General features: G+C 36.6%; 1 protein-coding gene across 1 annotated transcript; it reads right to left on the bottom strand.

The window, feature by feature from the left end:
• Window positions 1-1535: 1535 nt before the first annotated feature.
• On the bottom strand, window positions 1536-20750 carry LOC106875910 (soma ferritin). Its single transcript, XM_014924226.3, has 4 exons — window positions 20506-20750; window positions 9512-9658; window positions 5905-6030; window positions 1536-1971 (listed from the first exon to the last, which is right to left on the bottom strand). Exons 1-4 carry the CDS (start codon window positions 20605-20607, stop codon window positions 1822-1824), a joined length of 525 nt encoding a protein of 174 aa, XP_014779712.1. The 5' UTR covers window positions 20608-20750; the 3' UTR covers window positions 1536-1821.

Raw genomic sequence — 20750 nt, 5'->3', positions numbered from 1 at the left:
ATCACCCGATGGAGATCTCGGAAACTGTGCTACTAACTCAAAGACAAACCAGACCCAAGACCATGTTACCTGTTCCAGAGTATGGACCAGACAACCCAAGACGGTCCAAGAGAACCCGTAAAACCCAAGAGAGCCTTTGCTGTTGATACTTCTTGTGTAGCATCAATTTCAATGGGGAGGTGTTATAGGGACCGTTAGATTTGTATTCGTTTGACGTCTCATGTTTCAGTGTGGTTCGTCTGAGTTCCTTGTTTTCATTGTTGTTCTGAATGACTGGGGAGTAAAATGTCATTGATATATATGGCGGACATGACACTTGTTTTATTAACATCGAACTTTCGGTGAGTGCATTCTTTGTATGTAATTGAATAATAAATGCAATAATTAAATTGTACAACTCGTCTTTTCTCTGCGAGTCTCCCGAGAGGAATACAAGTTTCTGTCTACCAAATCTACTCACAAGGCCTTAATGGCCCCGAGGCTATCATCAAAAACACTTTCCCAAGGTGCCACGCAGTGGAACTGAACCCAGAACTTCTTACCACACAGCCACGTCATTAAAATGAGATTTTCATGGAAGGTTTTTGAATTATGCAGTCTAGTCTGCTAGAATATGGGATGGTCAAATTTCAAAACCCTCTGATAATAGTTTTGCTTCATCATCGTTTAACGTCCGTTTTCCATGCTAGCATGAGTTGGACGATTTGACTGAGGATTGGTGAACCAGATGGCTCCACCAGGCACCAATCTGATTTGGCAGAGTTTCTACAGCTGGATGCCCTTCCTAATGCCAACCACTCCGAGAGTGTAGTGAGTTCTTTTATGTGCCACCGGCACGAAGGCCAGTCAGGCAGTACTGGCAACGGCCATGCTCAATAAGGTTAATAACCCAATGATATCAATATCAGCTAATATTGTTAATGAGTGACATTTCATTTCACTCTGGCTCTGTCTTTTATGTTTCTTTCTAGTTTGCACATTTACTTACAACTTATTCCTTACTATTTTGGCAAGTACAGGAAGTCTATACTATTCTGATAAGGTTATATCAAATGTATAATAATAATACTGTTTTTTTTCAACACATAATTATCAATAATTATCTTTTCATTGCTTCCAACATTAAATATGTTAACATTCATTTAAAGAGGTGACATGCTTTATGGTCTATGAAGCTACATGGTATTTAATACAGAGATACATTGACAGTAGAAATAAAGATTTCTTATCGATACAATAATTCAAGAAGTGTAGAGAGGAACAAAATTGAAACAGAGATGTCAGCTCGACAGATATATATCCCAAATCTTCAGTTATGATTCTTTGAAACAGAAAAATGATTTCTGGTAATTAAGCAGAAGATCGATTTTTGTAGATAGCACAATAATCAGTAAGATCAATTTTAGTTTATTTTTGGCTCTATTCAAATGATTTGGAAAAAAAAACTAAATTCAATAAGGTAAGTTAGTCTGGAACTCTACTCTTTGTGTGAACTAAGAGACATTTAAAACAAAGAAAAAAACACAAGAAAAGTGTTGAAATATCAAATATTTATTTTCCTACATAGATAACACAAAACACATATATTAAAAAAAAAACACAGATGATGCAGTATTGTTTCTACTGATTCTGACATGAATGTTGACCTGACCATATTGAAGGTTATGCTTATTGATTCAAGTCATGCTGAGATCGTTACTTTCATTCACATTGACAATAATAGCCAATTACAGTGTGCTGCTATTAGCAACTATAGTACATGATATGCCTTGTAAACACTGACTACAGCAGGATAGTTTTCGTTTTCAACCAAAAAATGGTTCAGGAGTTTGAGCTGCCTAATGTAGTTTTGTCAAACATATATTCTCCAAGTCCAGCACCAACACGTTTCAAATTAGCAAGGTGATCAGCTAATTCTTTAATAGATTCTACTTGGTGACTCAAGAATTCAGATTCAAGAAAATCACACAGCTGTAATAGATAAAAAATATATAAAAAATTAAAAGATTAACCCTTTAGGATTCAGATTATTCTGTCAGATGTAATGCTTATTTATTCACATTGGTTTGAATTAAACATACATGATCCTGTAGCTTCAAGATTTCGATGACGTGATTGCTTACTTTTAGAATGACATTGTAGGGTAGGTGTGAAAGCTGGATTTGGTCAGTTTGAACATAAAGCAGGCTGAATATTTTGGGCCAGATATCATCATTATCATTTAACGTCTGTTGGTCATGCTGGCATGGGTTGGACAGTTTGACCAGGGCTGGCAAGCTGGGAGGCTGCACCAGACTCCAGTATGATTTGGTATGGTTTCTATGGTTGGATGCCCTCCCTAGTGCCAACCACTCTGAGCGTGTAATGGGTACTTTTATGTGCCACTGGCATGGGTGCCATTTGCATGACACCAGTATCTGCCACAACTGTGATTTTACATAGCTGATGGCTCTTTTTCTCAAGCACGGCATAATGCCAAAGGTTTTGGTCATTCGCCATTGCTCCCATGAGGCCCAACACTCAAAAGGTGCTTTTCATGAGCAACTGGCAACGGATACTTTGCCTCCATGAGGCACAATGCTTGAAAGGCGCTTTTTATGTGCCACCAGCACGGGTGTCAGTTACATGACACCAGCATTGGCCACAACTACAATTTCACTTGCTTGACAGGTCTTCTCAAGCACCACATATTGCCAAAGGTCTTGATCACTACTCATTGCCTCTGTGAGGCCCAAAGTCTTCTGGGACTGGTTTAAAAGCTAATAGGCTGAAGCGAGTAATTTCTACAAACAGTCTGTCCACTCTGCTGGGTGGTTGGTGTTAAAAAAGACATCCAGCATTAAAAACCTTGCCAAAACAGACACAGAAATCTAGTGCAGGCTCCTACCTGGCCTGCTCCATGTCAAATCATCCAACCTATGCCAGCATGGGAGGTGGACATTAAACAATGATGACGATGATGATGATGATAAATAGTTCAATGTAAAAGCAATTTGTAAGCGATGATTAACATTAAGACAAGACTGTGGTTAAGAAGTTCACTTCCCAACCACATAGTTTCAGGTTCAATCTCCCTGTATGTGTGTGCACATGTGAATGAGCTTGTATTTCCTCTTATTTTCATGTGCATTTATTACTTTTTTGCTGTTCAATAAACTGGGAAACCATTACCTCACAAGCGGGGGTTGGTATCAGGAAGGGCAACCAGACCTAGAAAACACTGCTCCAACAAACAGCTGACCCATGCAAGCATAGAAAAGTGGACCTTCAAATGATGATGATGATGATGAAAGAGTGGAGTTTGCACTAAGTATTTTTCTGTATTTAGTTGTAACTCCTCATATCTGAGTTTAAAACGCTACCAGAGGTAATCTTGTTTATTATCTTTCATCAACTGAATTAGTTCAAACAAAAGGAAAGGGAGTCATATTTTAGTATTAGATGGATTGCTAACTTAACTCCCACTCACTAGTTTCCAAGCAAGGTAATATCTCTCCATGACTGGACATTTTTTCAAGGAAGATTGGAAAAAAATAACACCACTTATATGATTGTGGAACTCATTTACATTGACCAAATAAAGTGAAGACAAGGAGGAACACACACACACACATATATATGGTGGGTTTCTTTCACTTTTCGGTTTACCAAATTCACTCACAAGGCTTTGGCATGCTGAGGGATTGAACCCAAAATTACATGGTTGAGAAGCAAACTTCTTAATCACACAACCAGGGATGTACCTGTATGTGTATATTGTGTGTGTGTGTGTGTATATATATCTATATATAAAATCACACGCCCATGTACATGAAGGACTAAGGGGTATAACTTGTTAAGACTGTGTATAACAGGTTTTCTCAATGCAACCATTTTCACTAATTCAGATGGTAAACAATAGTGTCACTGATAACAGGATACCAACTGGCCATTCTGCTTCAAAGTATTCATGACAGCAACAGTGACAAGGGAGTGCCTGTAAATTGATGCAGAACAAATACTAAGGAGAACTCCGCTTCTCACTGACTGTTTGTTCCCAATGATGCTTATATCTTTTGCTGATATACATTGATGAAAGAAATACACCCAGACTTCCATCTCTAACCTTTCTGCTGTTAATACTCTCTCTCCTATTCCCCTCTTCTGTCTACAGAGTGGCGAGTACTCGGTACTCCACCTATTGTTCAGGAGTGATGACGGAAGCACAGCGCTCCCTCTGCAAGTGAATGCTACTTCTTTAGGGCTGGTGCTATGAAAATGCATCCAGTCTTAACTGATTGGGAAATGAGCAGAGAAAGTGTAGGATTGTGAATTGTGAGGTACTTTTAATACTGTCTTGCTAAAATCTATCTAACATCTGTAGCGTTGGTGTCATGTGAAAATGCACCTAATGCACTCTGTAAAGTGGTTGGTGATAGCAAGGGCATCCAATCAAAGCAACTAAACCAAATGAAATGTACAAGCACTAATCTGTTGGAACAGAAACACCCAGTAAGAAATATGGACTGTGACAACCTATGCAATCTATGCCAGATGAAAAATGAATGTTGGATGATGATAAAGACAACAAACTTTTCCATAATCCCCAACAACTAAATTTCGTTATAAGGTATTAGATAACTTAAGGGCTATGGTAGAAGACACTTGCTGAAGATGCTACTGAATGAGTTCAAAACCCAGAACAACATGGGTGCAAGGTGAACTCCATAACTACACAGCTATATCTTCTGTGCCAACAGCAACCATAATAACAGGTCATTATGAAACCAATAGGGGAACATCAACATAGTTGTTTGAGCTGCTAGAAATAGCACACATCACTCAAATCACACACTACTGTCTTAGATGAATGTTCATGCTGGATAATGTTGTCATTGTCATGTATTGTGTATGCCTGCAGCACTTGATGGCATTTCAACAAAAGTCTTCCTGCTTATAACTCATACATATTCCTAGATATAGGATTATTGTAGTTGGAATACTTTGGATCTTAGGTCTGCTTCCTCTGGGTTTACCTGAGATTAAACAATAAATACCAAACAACAGATAACTATGAATATCTAACTGAAGCTGACATAAGAAAGTTGAAGCTGTCTGTGATTCAAGACCACAGAATACTAAATAAGAGCAAATATTCTGTGACTTGATCCAAATTTTGTTATTACTAAGGATTGGTAGAACCATTTGACTGGTGGCAGATTTTTATGTTCAGAGTTCAAATCTCACTGAAGTTAATTTTGCTTTTCATTCTTTTAGGGTTGATAAAATTCAGTACCAGTCATGTACCAGAGTCAAAGCTATTGGCAAAACCTCTCTATTACTGGTTTTGTGCTCATGCTAGAAACTACTATTGCTATTTTTGTAATTCCAGACTGAAGATTTACCCCAAATGTCAAGATTATTAAAAGAAGAATTTACAGATCATCATCATCACCCTTTAACATACGTTTTCCATGCTGGCATGGGTTGGATGCTTTGACCAGAGCTGGCAAGAGGCAAAATTGCACCAGGTTCCAATCTGATTTATCTTGGTTTCTATAGCTGGATGCCCTTCCTAACATCAACCACTTTACAAAGTGTGCTGGGTGTCTTGGCACTGGCATTGGTGCTTTTACATGGCATCAGCACAGGTGCTATTACATGATAAAGGTATGGGTGCCTTTTACATGGTGTCCACACAGGACTCTTGCAGGACAATCTTCTTCAGCAGGGGAAGCAGCATTAACACTTCTGCTAAATAGTTATTCAAAATTTTACTGATGTATAACAATTATATAACTTAATGAAACATAATATAACTTAATGAAACCCCTAAATCTTAATTTTAATCTGAATGAAATTTATGTCACCTATTCTCACAAGTAATTAAATAAAAAACAACAAAAAACACAAAGCAACACTTACATGACTGTCACTATGGTCTGCAGCAATTTTGTGCAAATCAAGCAATGACTGGTTGATATTTTTCTCTAGTTGCAAAGCCATTTGCACCGCATCCAAACCACTGCCCCATTCATCCTGTTCAGGTTTCTTGATGGAAAAGAAAACAGTGAAGCAAGTGTATGTGATATTGATAGGCAAGAAAGATGACTGGAAATGAAAAAAATCTAATTTGCTATGTAAAATTATGTGATTATGTATGGTGTGTGTATGCTTATTGTTGGTTGAATATCCAATAAGTGATATGTGGTTTTATTCCCATCAGTGGATTTGTTTTTTTTTCAACTTCAAATTGGTGCTTAGTCATCATCATTTAACGTCCGTTTTCCATGCTGGCATGGGTTAGACAGTTTGACTAGAGCTGATAAGCTGAAGAGCTGCAAAAGACTCCTGTCGTCTGTTTTGGCCTGGTTTCTACAGCTTGATGCCCTTCCTAACACCAACCACTTTACAGAAAGTACTGGATGTTTCTACATGTCACTGGCACAGGTGCCATTTACATGTCTCTGGTGCTTTTGCATGTCACTGGTATAAGTACCTTTTACAAATTCTTTTCTACTCTAGGCACAAGGCTCAGAATGTTTGGGGAGGGGGCCAGTCAATTAGATCAACCCAGTACTCAACTGGTACTTAATTTATCGATCCCGAAAGGATGAAAGGCGTCGACCTCAGCGGAATATGAACTCAGAACGTAAAGACAGATGAAATACCACAAAGCATTTCGCCCGGTGTGCTAACGTTTCTGCCAGCTCGCCTTTTACATATTACCAACACTGACAATGACCACACTTCACTTAGCCTGATATATCTTCTCAAGCACAGCAAATTGCCAGAAGACTCAGTTACTTGTCATTGCCCACATGAGGCTCTACAACTAAAGATCATATTTCCCTACCATCACATAATGTTACAAATACAAACATTGCTACCTTTGTCATCATTATCATTTCGGCATCCACTTCTCCATGTTTGTATGGGTCAAATGAAACTTTGTTGAAGCAGACTTTTTCCTTTGGTTGAATGCTTTTCTCACTGCCAACCCTAACATGCTCCAAGCAAAGTAATATTTCTTATAGTCCTTCACACAACAAACAGCTCAAAGGCTGCACATGCTTTTGCAGAAGACTTTAAACAAATGACACTGTTTGTAAGGCATTGATGCTTATTAGTGTGCACATGCTGAGAGGTGAATATACAAACCATACACACACACATATATTTATATGCAATAGGTTTCTTTCCAGTATCTGTCTTCCAAATAACCATGGTTATAGTAGAAGACTCCTGTTGACAGTGTTCACAAAGCAGGAATGAATCCTGAAACATGTGGTTCTGAACCAAACTTCTTAACCACACAATCATGCCTGCACCTATAAGGCGCAGGAATGGCTGTGTGGTAAGAAGCTTACTTCCAAACCACATGGTTCTGGGCTCAGTCCCACTGCATGGCACCTTGGGCAAGTATCTTCCACTATAGCCTTGGGGCAACCAAAGCCCTGTGAGTGAAACTGAAAGAAGCCCGTTGTATATATAGCTATGCATGTGTGTCTTTGTATCTGTGTTTGTCCCCCAACCACCATCTGACAACTGGTGTTAGTTTATTTATGCAGTAGAGGAAGATGTTCTAAAAATATAGTTGCTAGAATATGAATTAGTTGGAGAAATTTCAGGGAACTTTTACCTCCGTTGGTAACAAAAGGCCCCTCTCTCAGAATGAAAGGCAGATTGTATGATGCCTGTGTACAAACAGAACTGTTAGATGGTTGTGAAACTTGGGCTGGGAATGCAGAGGACAAATGAAAACTTGAAATAAATTATACAAGTATACTTTGATGGATGTGCTTAGAGAAAAATTGGGTATAAGAAGCATTGAATGTGGTGTACAGGAGAAGAGACTGCACTGGTTTGGTCATGGATGAGGACAGTTATATAAGGTAAGAGCCGAATGGAGGGAACAAGGGGAAGAGATAGGCATAGGAAGGTGTGGGCCAAAGAGAAGACCTACTTCAAGAGGAGATGACAGGAGTCTCAGATGAATAGTACTAAGCTATGCTTGAGAAGACCTGTCCATCCCAGCAGAATTGAGGCTCTGTCAAGCTTTGCCCCACAACTCATTTTCTGACATCCACTCTTCCATCAGTCCCTTTCTTTCTCTCACTTTCCAAGTGGGCAAACCATGTATTCACCTCTTTTGCAAGATACCTGCTTCTCTCCCTCTATCATAATTTCTTATTCTTTCAGTCCATACCCGACTCAGTTGAAAGGTCTTATTGTGCAGATACTCAGTGACCTCACCAGTTCTGGTGTCACATAAAAAGCATCCGGTACACTTTGTCAAGGGTTGGCAACAAGCTGTAGAAACTATGCCAAAGCAGACATAGAACCTGGCAGGACTCTCTGGCTCATGTTTCTGTCAAATCATCCAACCCATGCTGGCATGGAAAAGAGAATGTTAAATGATGATAATGATATACACATACACACACACACAACAGGCTCTTTTCCTTTTTTGTACATGAAATTCAATCACAAGATTTTGGTTGGCCCAGGGCTATAATAGGACACTTATCCATGGATTCAGTGGGACTGAAGCCATAACAATTATTACCAAGGAGAAACTATGGTGACAACAACAAAAGATCCAAGCAAGTATTTTGTCAATACCATCTTAGGGATATTTTATACAAATACAGAAAACATAATACTAGCAACTACGGATCTTTTTTAAAATGGGGGCCACAGTATTTTCTTAACGAAACACTTTGAAACTTGGAACACTGGTAGAATGTGTCATATAAAACATCTTTTTCTCTTAGTCTTCTTAAAAAAAAAAAGAAATCCCTAAGTTATTCCATGTTAAAGTTGCCGTATTTCTGTAATTTCAACCAATCACTGACGTCCATTCAGCCGATATACATTAAGTGCCGACTACATAAACAAATGATTCTGAAACAATTCTATCGGTGATAAAATTATTATTTCCTTGTCAAAAAATGGCTGAAGCATATTGGCAATAGCTAATAAGCCTTTCTATTATAGGCTAACCCTAACCCTAACCCTAATCCTACGGTTAGGGTTAGGGTAAAACAGCAAATTTAAAAAGAAAAAAGCAAATAAAATGAAGAAAAAAAAAGAAAATGAAAAAAGCAAATAAAACGAAGCAAAAAAAAGAAAATGAAAAAAGCAAATTTAAAATGAAAAAAAGCAAATTTAACGAAGGAAAATGAACACTGTCAGAAGTTATGGAGATTAAATACGCTTTACACCGCTTAATCAGCCAAAAGAGTAAATGTAAACAACTGAATACTTGTCAGTGATTGGTTGAAATTATCGAAGACAATTTTTTACATGAAATAAATTCGAATACAAAAATATTTTTCTGTTCTATAACACAAAATAGATAAGTATACGAAGTTTGAAAGTCTTTCGGTACCAAAAACACTACGTAAAACATTAATGAAAACTGTGGCCCCCGTTTTAAAATAGATCCGCAACTACTACTCTGCTGCTTGATAAATGCTAAAATATAAGGAAGAATTAAAAAAAAAATTAAAATGTTTTTTTTAATTACCATAACTGCCTGAAGTACAATTCTGCCACCACGTTTGTTCTGATAAGACATGAATTTTTCTGCATGATCTCGCTCTTCATCTGAAGACTTCTTAAAAAACTTGTGGAATCCAGGGAGACTGACATCATCTCGATCAAAATAATATGCCTTGACAAAAAAAGGGAAGTAAAATCAAATATAATGACAGAAGCAAAGGCTGCAGATTGATAATTCTGAAAAGTAATTATAAATATGACTACAAAATAGCAAATCTAGATATTTTCAAGAACGCATGAAGAAAATATATTTAAACTGTGTTTAGCATAGTTTGTAAACAAAGTAACTTGAATGTAAGTTAATTCTTTTGCATTCAGACCAATAAAAATTGGCCATTGCATATTGTGTTTATTCAATCAGAGCTTACATAATAAATCCCCTCTGTTGCCAACATCAAATCACACAGGAAGTCAAATATTGCTAAGTTTTATCATTACTGTCTTTCTAACCCTTTTTATACCACCTGACACTGCCTCTGGGTCAATGATACAAACTTTCTCTTTTAAAGTGATCTAAATTAACCTTCTCTCAGAACTTCATAATAATTTATGTTCTTAACACCAACTTTAGGTCAGGTGTAGGGGCATGTGCCATTGCTGCATTCACCATTTGTTGGTATATTCCTAGGTTCTCTTGGGTCACCTGCTGAGTAGAGTCTCAGTCAGTCCCCATCTCTGAGAGATACCTCTTCATCTGCCATGGCCCCCAGCCAAATCCTCAGTGAAGAGAACATGCTAAGCAGGGTCCAGCAGGGTCAAGCAACCTGGCCAAATAGTCTTAGCTGGTGCTCCTGAATCATACACATAACAACATGAATCCCAGTTTCTGAGTAGAGTTGGTTGGATATGAAATCAATGAAACCAATGGTAATCCATAATCCTGTGAAGCATCTTGGTACCAAAGGAATTCAGGTAACTCCTAAGAGCCCTGAACAGTGTCCAAGTCTCACAACTATAGAGCAGGACAAGAAGGACTAGACACTTAAAGCTTTGAACCTTTGTTCTCCTACTCAGATATCAGCAGCACCAAACACCCTTGTCCAATGACTCCATAACTGCACCAGCTGTCCAAATCCTTTTAGGACTTCAGACTCACAGCTAATGCCACTATGAATCCCCATGTCAAGATAATTGAAGCAGTCAACAACTTCAACACTCTCACTTGCAACAGAGGAAGAGTCCTGCAAGAAGTCAACGAAAGACTGAGGCTTTTGTCTTAACTCAAGAGCCTGTCTCTGTTGTAGATGAGAATGAAGTTGTTGACTGCTTCAAACATCAATTTAATTATGATAAATTTTACTAAATTCTTCATTATTTTAAAAATTAAGTGAAACAAAGGCAGCGTATTTCAACAGAAATATGGTAAGAAAAGGGTTAATCAGTGCATCAGAATTATGGACTTTAGATGTTTAATGACAATAAAGTCAAGCAGCTATTTTTAAAATGAAGACAAGTTAAAATTTAAATTCATTGGTATTAAAAAACTATAAGAACTGAGTTCACCATGAAACTAGCTTCATAGAGAAACTGTTTAAAATATGTAAAGTCATAAGAAAAAGCAGTATTTTAATAAGTGTTTAATAGTAAATTTTATCAGCTGTATTATATAACATTCACCGTAACTAGTAAATATATAATCCAACAGGATCCAAAGCTAGCAAACAGAATGTCTATACTGTTGCAGGTTAAGTAGTTTATATAGTTGCTTAACTTGAAAAATAGCAGCAAAATTTCTCTTCATTCTGGTTGAAAAATGAAGGGAAGTTTGCAACTTCGATGATTTTGTTCATATGTTAACTTGATCAGAGCTGAATTAAGAAGAATGAAACTTTTAGGATTCAAAATATTATTAGATATGTTGATGTATTTTAAAGTGGCTTCCACTGGTGATTTTGTTGGGGAGGGTTCACACCGAAACTATTATCTTGGGAAGATAGAGTTCTGGTGAGACAATTATTTACTGAATAAGTCATTTTAAAAATAATGTTATTGGATGATTATGCAAGCACGTTTTCTTTACAGAAAACATATACATAAAAATAAGCTAAAATACTTAATGTAATGAGTTCAAAATATATGTTAATCAACTGAAATTGCACACAGATTAAAATGTGTCAATGAGAAGTTGTTTAAAGGAAGACAAAGGGAGAAAACTCTGAAATCCAAGCATTAAAAAAATTACATGAAGTACATGCAATGTCCTCGAGTAAAGTACTGCTTACTTTAAGTTGCAACTATCAGATTTTAATAACAGAACCACCTCTGTCTAACCAATACCGAAAATGCCAGAGTTTATCTATGTATGTACACATACACAGACACACACGTATATATGTGCGAAACTGAATATTACCAATTGGTTGATAACTGATGAAAAATTATGGACCTTCTGTTTGTCTCCAGTATACGTTACATTGTTTGTTTATCCATTTTATTCATTTATATATATGTACATATCATGGAGGCGCAATGGCCAAGTGGTTAGGGCAGCAAACTCATGGTCGTAGGATCATGGTTTTGATTGTGTTTATTGAGCGAAAACACTTGTGTTTATTGAGCGAAAACACTTCAACCTTCATGAGGCTCCGGCAGGGGGTGGTGGTGAACCTTGCTGTACTCTTTCACTCTTTCTTCCTGTTTCTGTTGTACCTGTATTTCAAAGGGCCAGCCTTGTCACACTCTGTGTCATGCTGAATCTCAAGAACTACGTTAAGAGTACTTGTGTCTGTGGAGTGCTCAGCCCCTTGCACGTTAATTTCACGAGCAGGCTGTTCTGTTGATTGGATCAACTGAAACCCTTGCTGTCGTAATATGTACATATATATTTTTCATGCTTTCTACTGATGATTCCATGAGCATCAAGGAATTTTAAGGAGCAGTTCAGGAGTACTCACATAACACTTTATTATTTTCACCATTCAATACAGGTTCTCAAATGACAAGAGGGTTTATGTAACTGATAGCATACCAAAAACATGCTCCACCTAAGTGTTATAAATAAAACAAACTGATTATTTAAAAACTGAAGTATTTGTCAACCAACTGAATTTTTCTCAATTCAAATCTAATTTCCTTTCTTCATTGAATTTTGATTTTAGTTTGAATTTTAACTAAATATTCGAAGCTATTAACCCTTCAGCATTCATGTTACTCTATCAAATGTAATGCTTACTTATTCACACTGCTTTGAATATATCATGCATTATCTTGTAGCTTCAAGACTTCGATGATGTGACAGTCCAGTGGCAGTCCAGTGCCACTGGACTGGCTCCTGTGCAGGTGGCATGTAAAATACACCATTTTGAGCGTGGTCTGTGGCATGTAAAAGCACCCAACTGTAGAAACTTTGCCAAAATCAGATTGGAGCCTAATGTAGCCATCTGGTTCACCAGTCCTCAGTCAAATCGTCCAACCCATGCTAGCATGGAAAGCGGACGTTAAACGATGATGATAATGATGTGATTGTTATTTTTAGAATGACATCGTAGGATAGGTGCGAGAGGCCAGATCTAACCAGTTTGAATGAAAAAAATACAGGTAAAATATTTGGGTCAGATAAGGCTGGTTTAAACGCTAAAAGGTTAAACTCAATCCACCATCTATTCCTTTATGAAAACATTTTAATTATCATCATCATCATCGTTTAACATTCGTCTTCCATGCATGCATGGGTAGAACGGTTGACAGGAATTGGCCAGGTAGAAGACTACACCAGGCTACTGTGTCTGTTTTGGCAGGGTTTTTATGGCTGGATGCACTTCCTAATATTAACCACTCTGCAGAGTGGACTCAATGTTTTCTGCATGGCACTTTGTTTCAGTCATTTGACTGTGGCCATGTTGGAAGGTTTGAATGGTTTTTTATTCGAAGAAATTGACCCCAGGACTTATTCTTTATAAGCCTAGCACTTATTTCTATTGGTCTCTTTTGCCAAACTTTTAAGTGAACACACCAACATCAGTTGTCAAGCAATGGTGAGGGGACAAACAGACACAAAGACACACACACACACACACATATATATATATACAACAGGCTTCTTTCAGTTTCCATCTACCAAATCCACTCACCAGCCATTGGTCAGCCCAAGGCTATAGTAGAATACACTTGCTCAAGATGCTATGCAGTGGGACTGAACTCAGAACCATGTGGTTGGGAAGCAAGCTTCTCACCACATAGTCACAAAACTTTCTTAAAAATCAAAAATTCAAAACATTGAAAAAAACAAAAGAAAAACCCCTAATCCCCCACTGAGTTAATTGAAAATTGGGGTTAAGCTATAACACTGTAAATACAACAGAACCAATTGTAATGCAGATGAATGTAAAGAATAACTTAAAGAATTCAAAGGACATTCATGATTCCAGTTGTAAAACATTCAATATTAGATTGAAGAGTCATCCATCATAAGAGTTTTAGAAAAGAAAAGAAGAAAAAACGGTTAAGTTTATATAAAATAATCAGATAGCTGTAGCTAAATGGTGTTAAAAGCAATTTTGTTTTTATATTGGTATGGATAAGAGAAAAGGGTGTACGAGATTGGTAAAATTGATACTCCAAAGTTAATGTTCCAGAAAGGAAGGGCTAGCAATAGAAGTTATTGTAGGATCTAAAGGTAGACAAAAAGTGGGTGAGAGGAGGAGGAGGAGTAACAAGGGAGTGGAGAGTACCTGACTGTGCACACACAGTCCAAGACTATCTTCAAGACTTCTGTGAACTCTGAGGAGCAGAGTTCACAGAAGTAGCAACAGAAAAGGCAGCAAAAAATGACAGCATGTCTGTGAGTGAGGAGTTGGAAATGTGATGGCAAGCTACTTCATGCCAATCATGCAAAAACAGTAAAAAAAATCAGTAATATCTCTCTACTAGCTTTGATTTAATGATAGATAATAGCATACAGAAAGTTTGTGTCATTGGTAATTTACTTGAAGAGTAGCAGAGTTCTGATAAATGATGACAACCAAGTCAAAAGAGTAACATAACCAGGTGAGAAATTAGTAGTTCATATCAACTCAGAGATACTGCACTATGTCCATGATCAAGACACTTAACTCTCAATAGTCATTCCATTCTGAAAGCAGTTGTTGTGTAAATTCATGTTTTCTCGTAGGTTTGGGCCATCATTGCAATGCTAAGACAGATTAATGTTTCAATAACATTACTATTACTCAAGATCATACTAAAATATGACTAGGTTCCTAAATAAACATCCTTATGATCTAGGTACATTTACAATGTCATTAAATATTCAATCTACATTAAAGTATTGGCATCTGTACAGTGTTGCATTCTGTAATGAGTTCTAGTAGACTATCGAATGGTTTGCTGTATCTATTTGTTATGGTATTTGTACTAGATGAAATCTACCAAATAAGGATTACGTATAACAATAGGTTTAAAGACTGAGCAGCAAAATAACTATGGTTAATAAACTAATGACACTGATTAGCCAAAAGCAAGGCTCACAGACAGAATATTGTTACACAAATTGCAGTAGAAGAGTTGCCAGTACATCTACATTAATGAGGCTATCAGATAAAACACACCAATGTGGCGGTTTTGTTTTTCCTACTATAAATTGTGTAATAATGAATAATGGTTCTAGTTTTCATGATTCCAAGAACCATCAGAGAGACAAAAAATAAGCAAGTAAAATAACTGAAATACAATGAAGGTACTGTAGTCGTAGAAGAAAAGCGAATATAGGGCTGCTTGGATGTTTGTTCTTCAGTGCTCCAACGCAGAAAATGATAAATGTCAATACAACCAATGCTAATAGTTGTCAATGCTTCTATATTTAATTACCAGCTCATTTTGCGACCAATCTTAACAAATGAGTTTACTGTACTGCTTGGAAAGGGATAAGTTTGCTTCTTCCTAGTGGAAAACAAGAATTCTGTTGCAGTAAATCTGCTATGTTTTAGATTAACAACAACTGCTTTTCTGTCCTTGATATACTACAGGTAAAAGTAGACTTGATCAGGTATCACAGTGAAGACACATACAATAATTATTTAGTGAAGTGTTTCAATGATTGCAAGCCAAGAATTTGTTTTCAGCAATGCAGCATATCATAACAATAAATCTATAGAATAAATAAACCAAAAAATTATTACCAAGAGAGTCAGTGTAAATAATAAGTAAATAAACCCCTTGCAATAGACAATGTTAACTTTACATCATCATCCATGGTACTTTGAGAACTTTTTCCAGCTTCAATTAGGATTTATTATTTTTTTTTAAATTTCAACTTCCAAAGCTATTTCAAATATAAAGGTAGAAGTAAAGGTAACATGTGTTCTATTGAAAATGAATGTTTGAGATGAGGTAAAGCTTAGAGGAGACGAACCAGACTTCCCAAGCAAAAGTGGGATGTAGAAATAGAAAGCAGGAGTAATAATTCAGTAATGCCAGGCATAAGACATGTGAGCAGTTAAACAAGTGGCTGGTTTTACAACCAAGTTAGCAAGGCAGAAAAAGAATTAAGATTAAAAAAATACCAGCAGTGTTTGAAAGATGCAATATATGCTAGCATATATATATATATATATATATATATATATATATATATATATATATATATATATATTATAAAAAGAATATCTGGCATGGTTGAGAGACTAAGTCCGTGTTGGTCAAGATGATTGGTGTTTGCTTCCCACTGTAGTCGATGATGACATTAGAAATTCTCAGAGGAAACACACAAGAGTTATTTATCTATTTTTCTTCTAAAAAAGGAAATTGGAAAGAAAAAGAAAATTTTTTTAAGATACAGAAATCAGCATTCGAAGTTAAAAATTGCTTACATATTTTTATTTCATTCATTACAAAAGAATTATGTTGCTCGCCTATCAATAGTGTGAATATATTTATTCGTCATTCATATATCAAGTAACATCTGTAACAATGGTTTTCAACCCATAAATACCTATGGGCTCCTTTGTTCTTATTTTACTCAGGTGGACCCTCGTAGCCGTTCAATGTTTTAAAGGATCCTATAATTTTTTTATAATCAAATATTATTAGGAATTTTGTATAAAAATTGTTAAAATATTTTGTCTATTACAGAAGTATAACTAATTTATTGAACAATAAATTTTAACAACAAAATCTTATATGGACCCTGGTTGAGAACCACTGATCTATAATTATCATCATCATCATCATTGTTTAACGTCCGCTTTCCATGCTAGCATGGGTTGGACGATTTGACTGAGGACTGGTGGAACCAGATGGCTACACCAGGCTCCAATCTGATTTGGCAGAGTTTCTACAGCTGGATGCCCTTCCTAACGCCAACCACTCCGAGAGTGTAGTGGGTGCTTTTACATGCCACCGGCACGAAGGCCAGTCAGGAGGTACTGGCAACGGCTACGCCAATCCAGCAGTACTGGCAACAAACTCGCTCAAATGTCTTTTCATGTGCCACTGGCACAAGTGCCAGGAAAGCAACGTTGGTATACAATATATAATCATATCTATACAGTCATAAATGACTATAAGATTGCTTCCTGGAGATGTAAGTTTTATGAAAATATCTGCCTCAACAATGACTTAAATTTTATGCCATTTTATGAGCTAATGAGGGAGACTCCACATAAGCAGTCAACCTGTTAGAAATAGCAACCAAATCACTCATCTAACACTATACTGTAGGCATGCCACTCTTTTCCATTTATAATGGGTAATATTTATGAAATATTAATCATTATAAAGTAGAATGCCATTTTATGAGCAATGAGGGAGGCTCCACATAACCAATCAACCTGTTAGAAATAACAACCAATACATTCATCTAATACTGCTACTGTAGGTATGGCAACTATTTTCTATTTATAATGGGCAATATTTATGAAATATAGCTCATTATAAAGTGAACCATGAAAGAGGAAAATTGTTTAATTAATGGGGTCAAACCTGTAAGTTATAAAATTCTGGTAAGAAATTGCTTATATAACCATCCTACGCATATCCTTCAAAGGTACTGCTGGCTGGAGAGAGCAAACAGAATAGGCATTTTTTTCCCTGCTTTCTGGCTCAATCAATACTATATAACAGCCTGACCTTGTATTACGTTTCAGTTTACCCAATTTCACTCACATGGAATAAGGATAGCTAAGCACCCACTACACTCTTGGAGTGGTTGGCGTTAGGAAGGGTATCCAGCTGTAGAAACTCTGCCAGATCAGATTGGAGCCTGGTGTAGCCATCTGGTTCACCAGTCCTCAGTAAAATCGTCCAACCCATGCTAGCATGGAAAGCGGACGTTAAACGATGATGATGATGAAGGCCTCATTATAGTGAAATGAACGGCAGTCTATCCATGTTGCCCAAATGCACTTATCATTTGAAAAATTGTCAACAACTAGTACATGTATTTGACAAAAACGGTTCCGGTCATGACCACTGTTTATTCTAACCTGATCTCTCGTGGAACCAGTGCAAAAGAATTTTGTTGGCTAGAATAATTTAATATGTATAGCCTAGGATAACAGTCGAAATCACTAATGCCAAAGTAAAATGAAAAATGGGAACGTGAAACGTTGGAAAGTATTTAGTTTTTGCTTATACACAGTTATGTAATGCAAGTAAGATTTTTATATAAACAGAAATAAGCGATTAGATTTAATTTAATTTTTCCGAAAAAGAAGAAAAAAAAAAAAATTGTAGCAGTGTAGCGACACTATATTTCGTCATTTCAGCTTCACGATGAGGTTTTACATTTTCTTTCTGAATAGTAATGCTCGTGAACAATAATGTTAGTATTTTATGTTCATTATGTGAAGGTGCATGGCTCACAATCATAAGGTAGTGAGTTCGATTCCCAGACCAGGCTGTGTGTTGTGTTCTTGAGTGAGACACTTTATTTCACGTTGCTCCAGTTTACTCAGTTGTAGAAATGAGTTGCGACGTCACTGGTACCAAGTTGTATTGGCTTTTACCTTTTTACTTGGATAACCTCAGTGGCGTGGAGAGGGGAGGTTGGTATGCATGAGCGACTGCTGTTCTTCCATGAATAACCTTGCCCAGATTTGTGCCACGGAGGATAACTATCTAGGTGCAATCCCATGGTCATTCATGACCGAAGGGGGTCTTTACCTCTACTATGTTCATTATTTAAAGGAAGATTGAAGTTCGCTGTTGATGCTCATAAATTATGATTTTCAAACTGAAAATGCTGCCACATCAAATTTATATATGCATAAGCATTCGATATGAACATACTTTTGTTTTAAGAAAAATACTGCCTAAAATCTTTGCTCACGCTATCAAAAATCAGAAGCACTGGTAAAGGCTATCTCGTACATTTGGGACTATATTGTCCAATGTCCTTTCTGTTTTTAGACGAGGGAATGTGATATGAGGAAGATTTGGCTGCTATTTTTAGTAGGTAGGCGCGAGCAAACAAAAGCTCACTTACTGACTCATGCATGTGCTAACATAAATCTGAATAATCAATATTGATACGATGGTCCAGTGCTTTGCTGTTCCTAGGATGCACCTGGAACATAACTTGAAACAACATCGGCATGATCAACTGGGCGAGGGAAGCTGATGTTTGAAAACTCAAAAACTCTTTAAAACCCCCAGAAACACCGATGATGCATCTCAGAGCATCTGTGATATGCATCGAGGAATTAAGAACTAGCGCTTATATCATATATTATATATACACTAATATTGAATTCTTGGCGGAGTTCGGACCTCCGAATTCTTTTTGAACAGATACAAATGCCCTATAATAGTGAGCAATGAAATGTGATGTTCGTGTTTTGTTTTCATTTTACTCCCTGAAAATGTTAGCTGCGTAAGTGATCTGAGTATATATGTAGAAACTTGCTACAACTAGGTTTTATTCGTAATGGCGAAGGACAAATATATTTGTTCAAGGCTACTCTTTATCTCTTGTGTATTCTTTCATGTAACAAAAGACAAAGGTATATCGCTTCATAGGAATAAATTCTAGAAGTTTTGGAATCGCAATCACTACTACTTCAAGGGAAATGAAGTGATTTTTTCCTCCCTTTTTACTTATTGTTTTTTTTTTTAGTATTCCTGTTTTATAAAACATATTCTTTTGTTTCAGTCATTTGATTACGACCATGCTGGAACGCCGCTTTTAGTCGAACAAATCGACTTCAGGGCTTATTCTTTGAAAGTCTAGTACATATTCTACCGGTCTCCTTGGCGAACCGCTAAGTTACAGGGACGTAAACACAGCAGACACACAAACGTATACATATTTATATATACGACAGCCTTCTTTCAGTTTCCGTCTACCAAATCCACTCACAGGCTTTGGTCGGGACGAGGCTACAGTAAAAGACACTAGAGCAAGGTGCCACGCAGTGGAACTGAACTCGGAACCGTGTGGTTGGGAAACAAACTTCGGTCTTACCACACAGCCGGTATTCTTTCGACCTGCGTATGAAAATTTTTTTTAGAAAAATTTCATTTTTTAAAAAAGTTTTGCTTCGAATTCCGTACCTGAGACCGTGATAGCTATTCCAAAAATCAAACAAAATTCTACAAAATATACTGAGTATGGATGCAATAACCAAAAAGGTAATCGTATTATTAAAAGGAGTAATCTTAGGTTTTGGGGACATTTAAGTTGCAGGACTGAAAATGGAGCCACACATCGTGAGAGAGGACAATAAGCGAAGATTGTCCTTAAAGTGAAAGACAGCCTTAAAAGAAATATTATTAAACCAATACATTAAGTAATCGTTAATTACTATTAGGCATGTAAAATGATTTCAAATTTTGTTGTCTGGAGAGAGTAATTCAAATTAATATACCACTAATACTTTATCAACATTGGCTATATATACACAGCAGAAAAGAAAAATCGAAATGATAAATCAAAACTTTGAAGTAAATCACATGAATGATCAAACACACACATTATACAAGCATGCATCAATAACAAATATAAATTGAAGTGTTTTCACAAACCATCGACTGATACACGTAACTAGCAAAGAGTTCCAAATTAATCTGTTTGTTAATTGCTGCCTCTGAATCGGGGTGATAATTTTGTCTGCACTGGCTCGTCATCTTATTATTGTATATTTTTAAAAAATATGTATTTAGAAAATATATATTTATATATATTATAAAAAAATGAACCTGAGAACCTATCGCCAGCAAAATTTAGAAATGATTAGAAATACTTCGCTTATCCGCCAAAGTACTTCCGG

The sequence above is a fragment of the Octopus bimaculoides genome, chromosome 7 (genome assembly GCF_046866305.1).
Source record: "Octopus bimaculoides isolate indiv1 chromosome 7, ASM4686630v1, whole genome shotgun sequence".
NCBI classification, from domain to species: Eukaryota; Metazoa; Mollusca; class Cephalopoda; order Octopoda; family Octopodidae; genus Octopus; species Octopus bimaculoides.
This window is presented reverse-complemented; position numbering and strand designations above follow the sequence as displayed.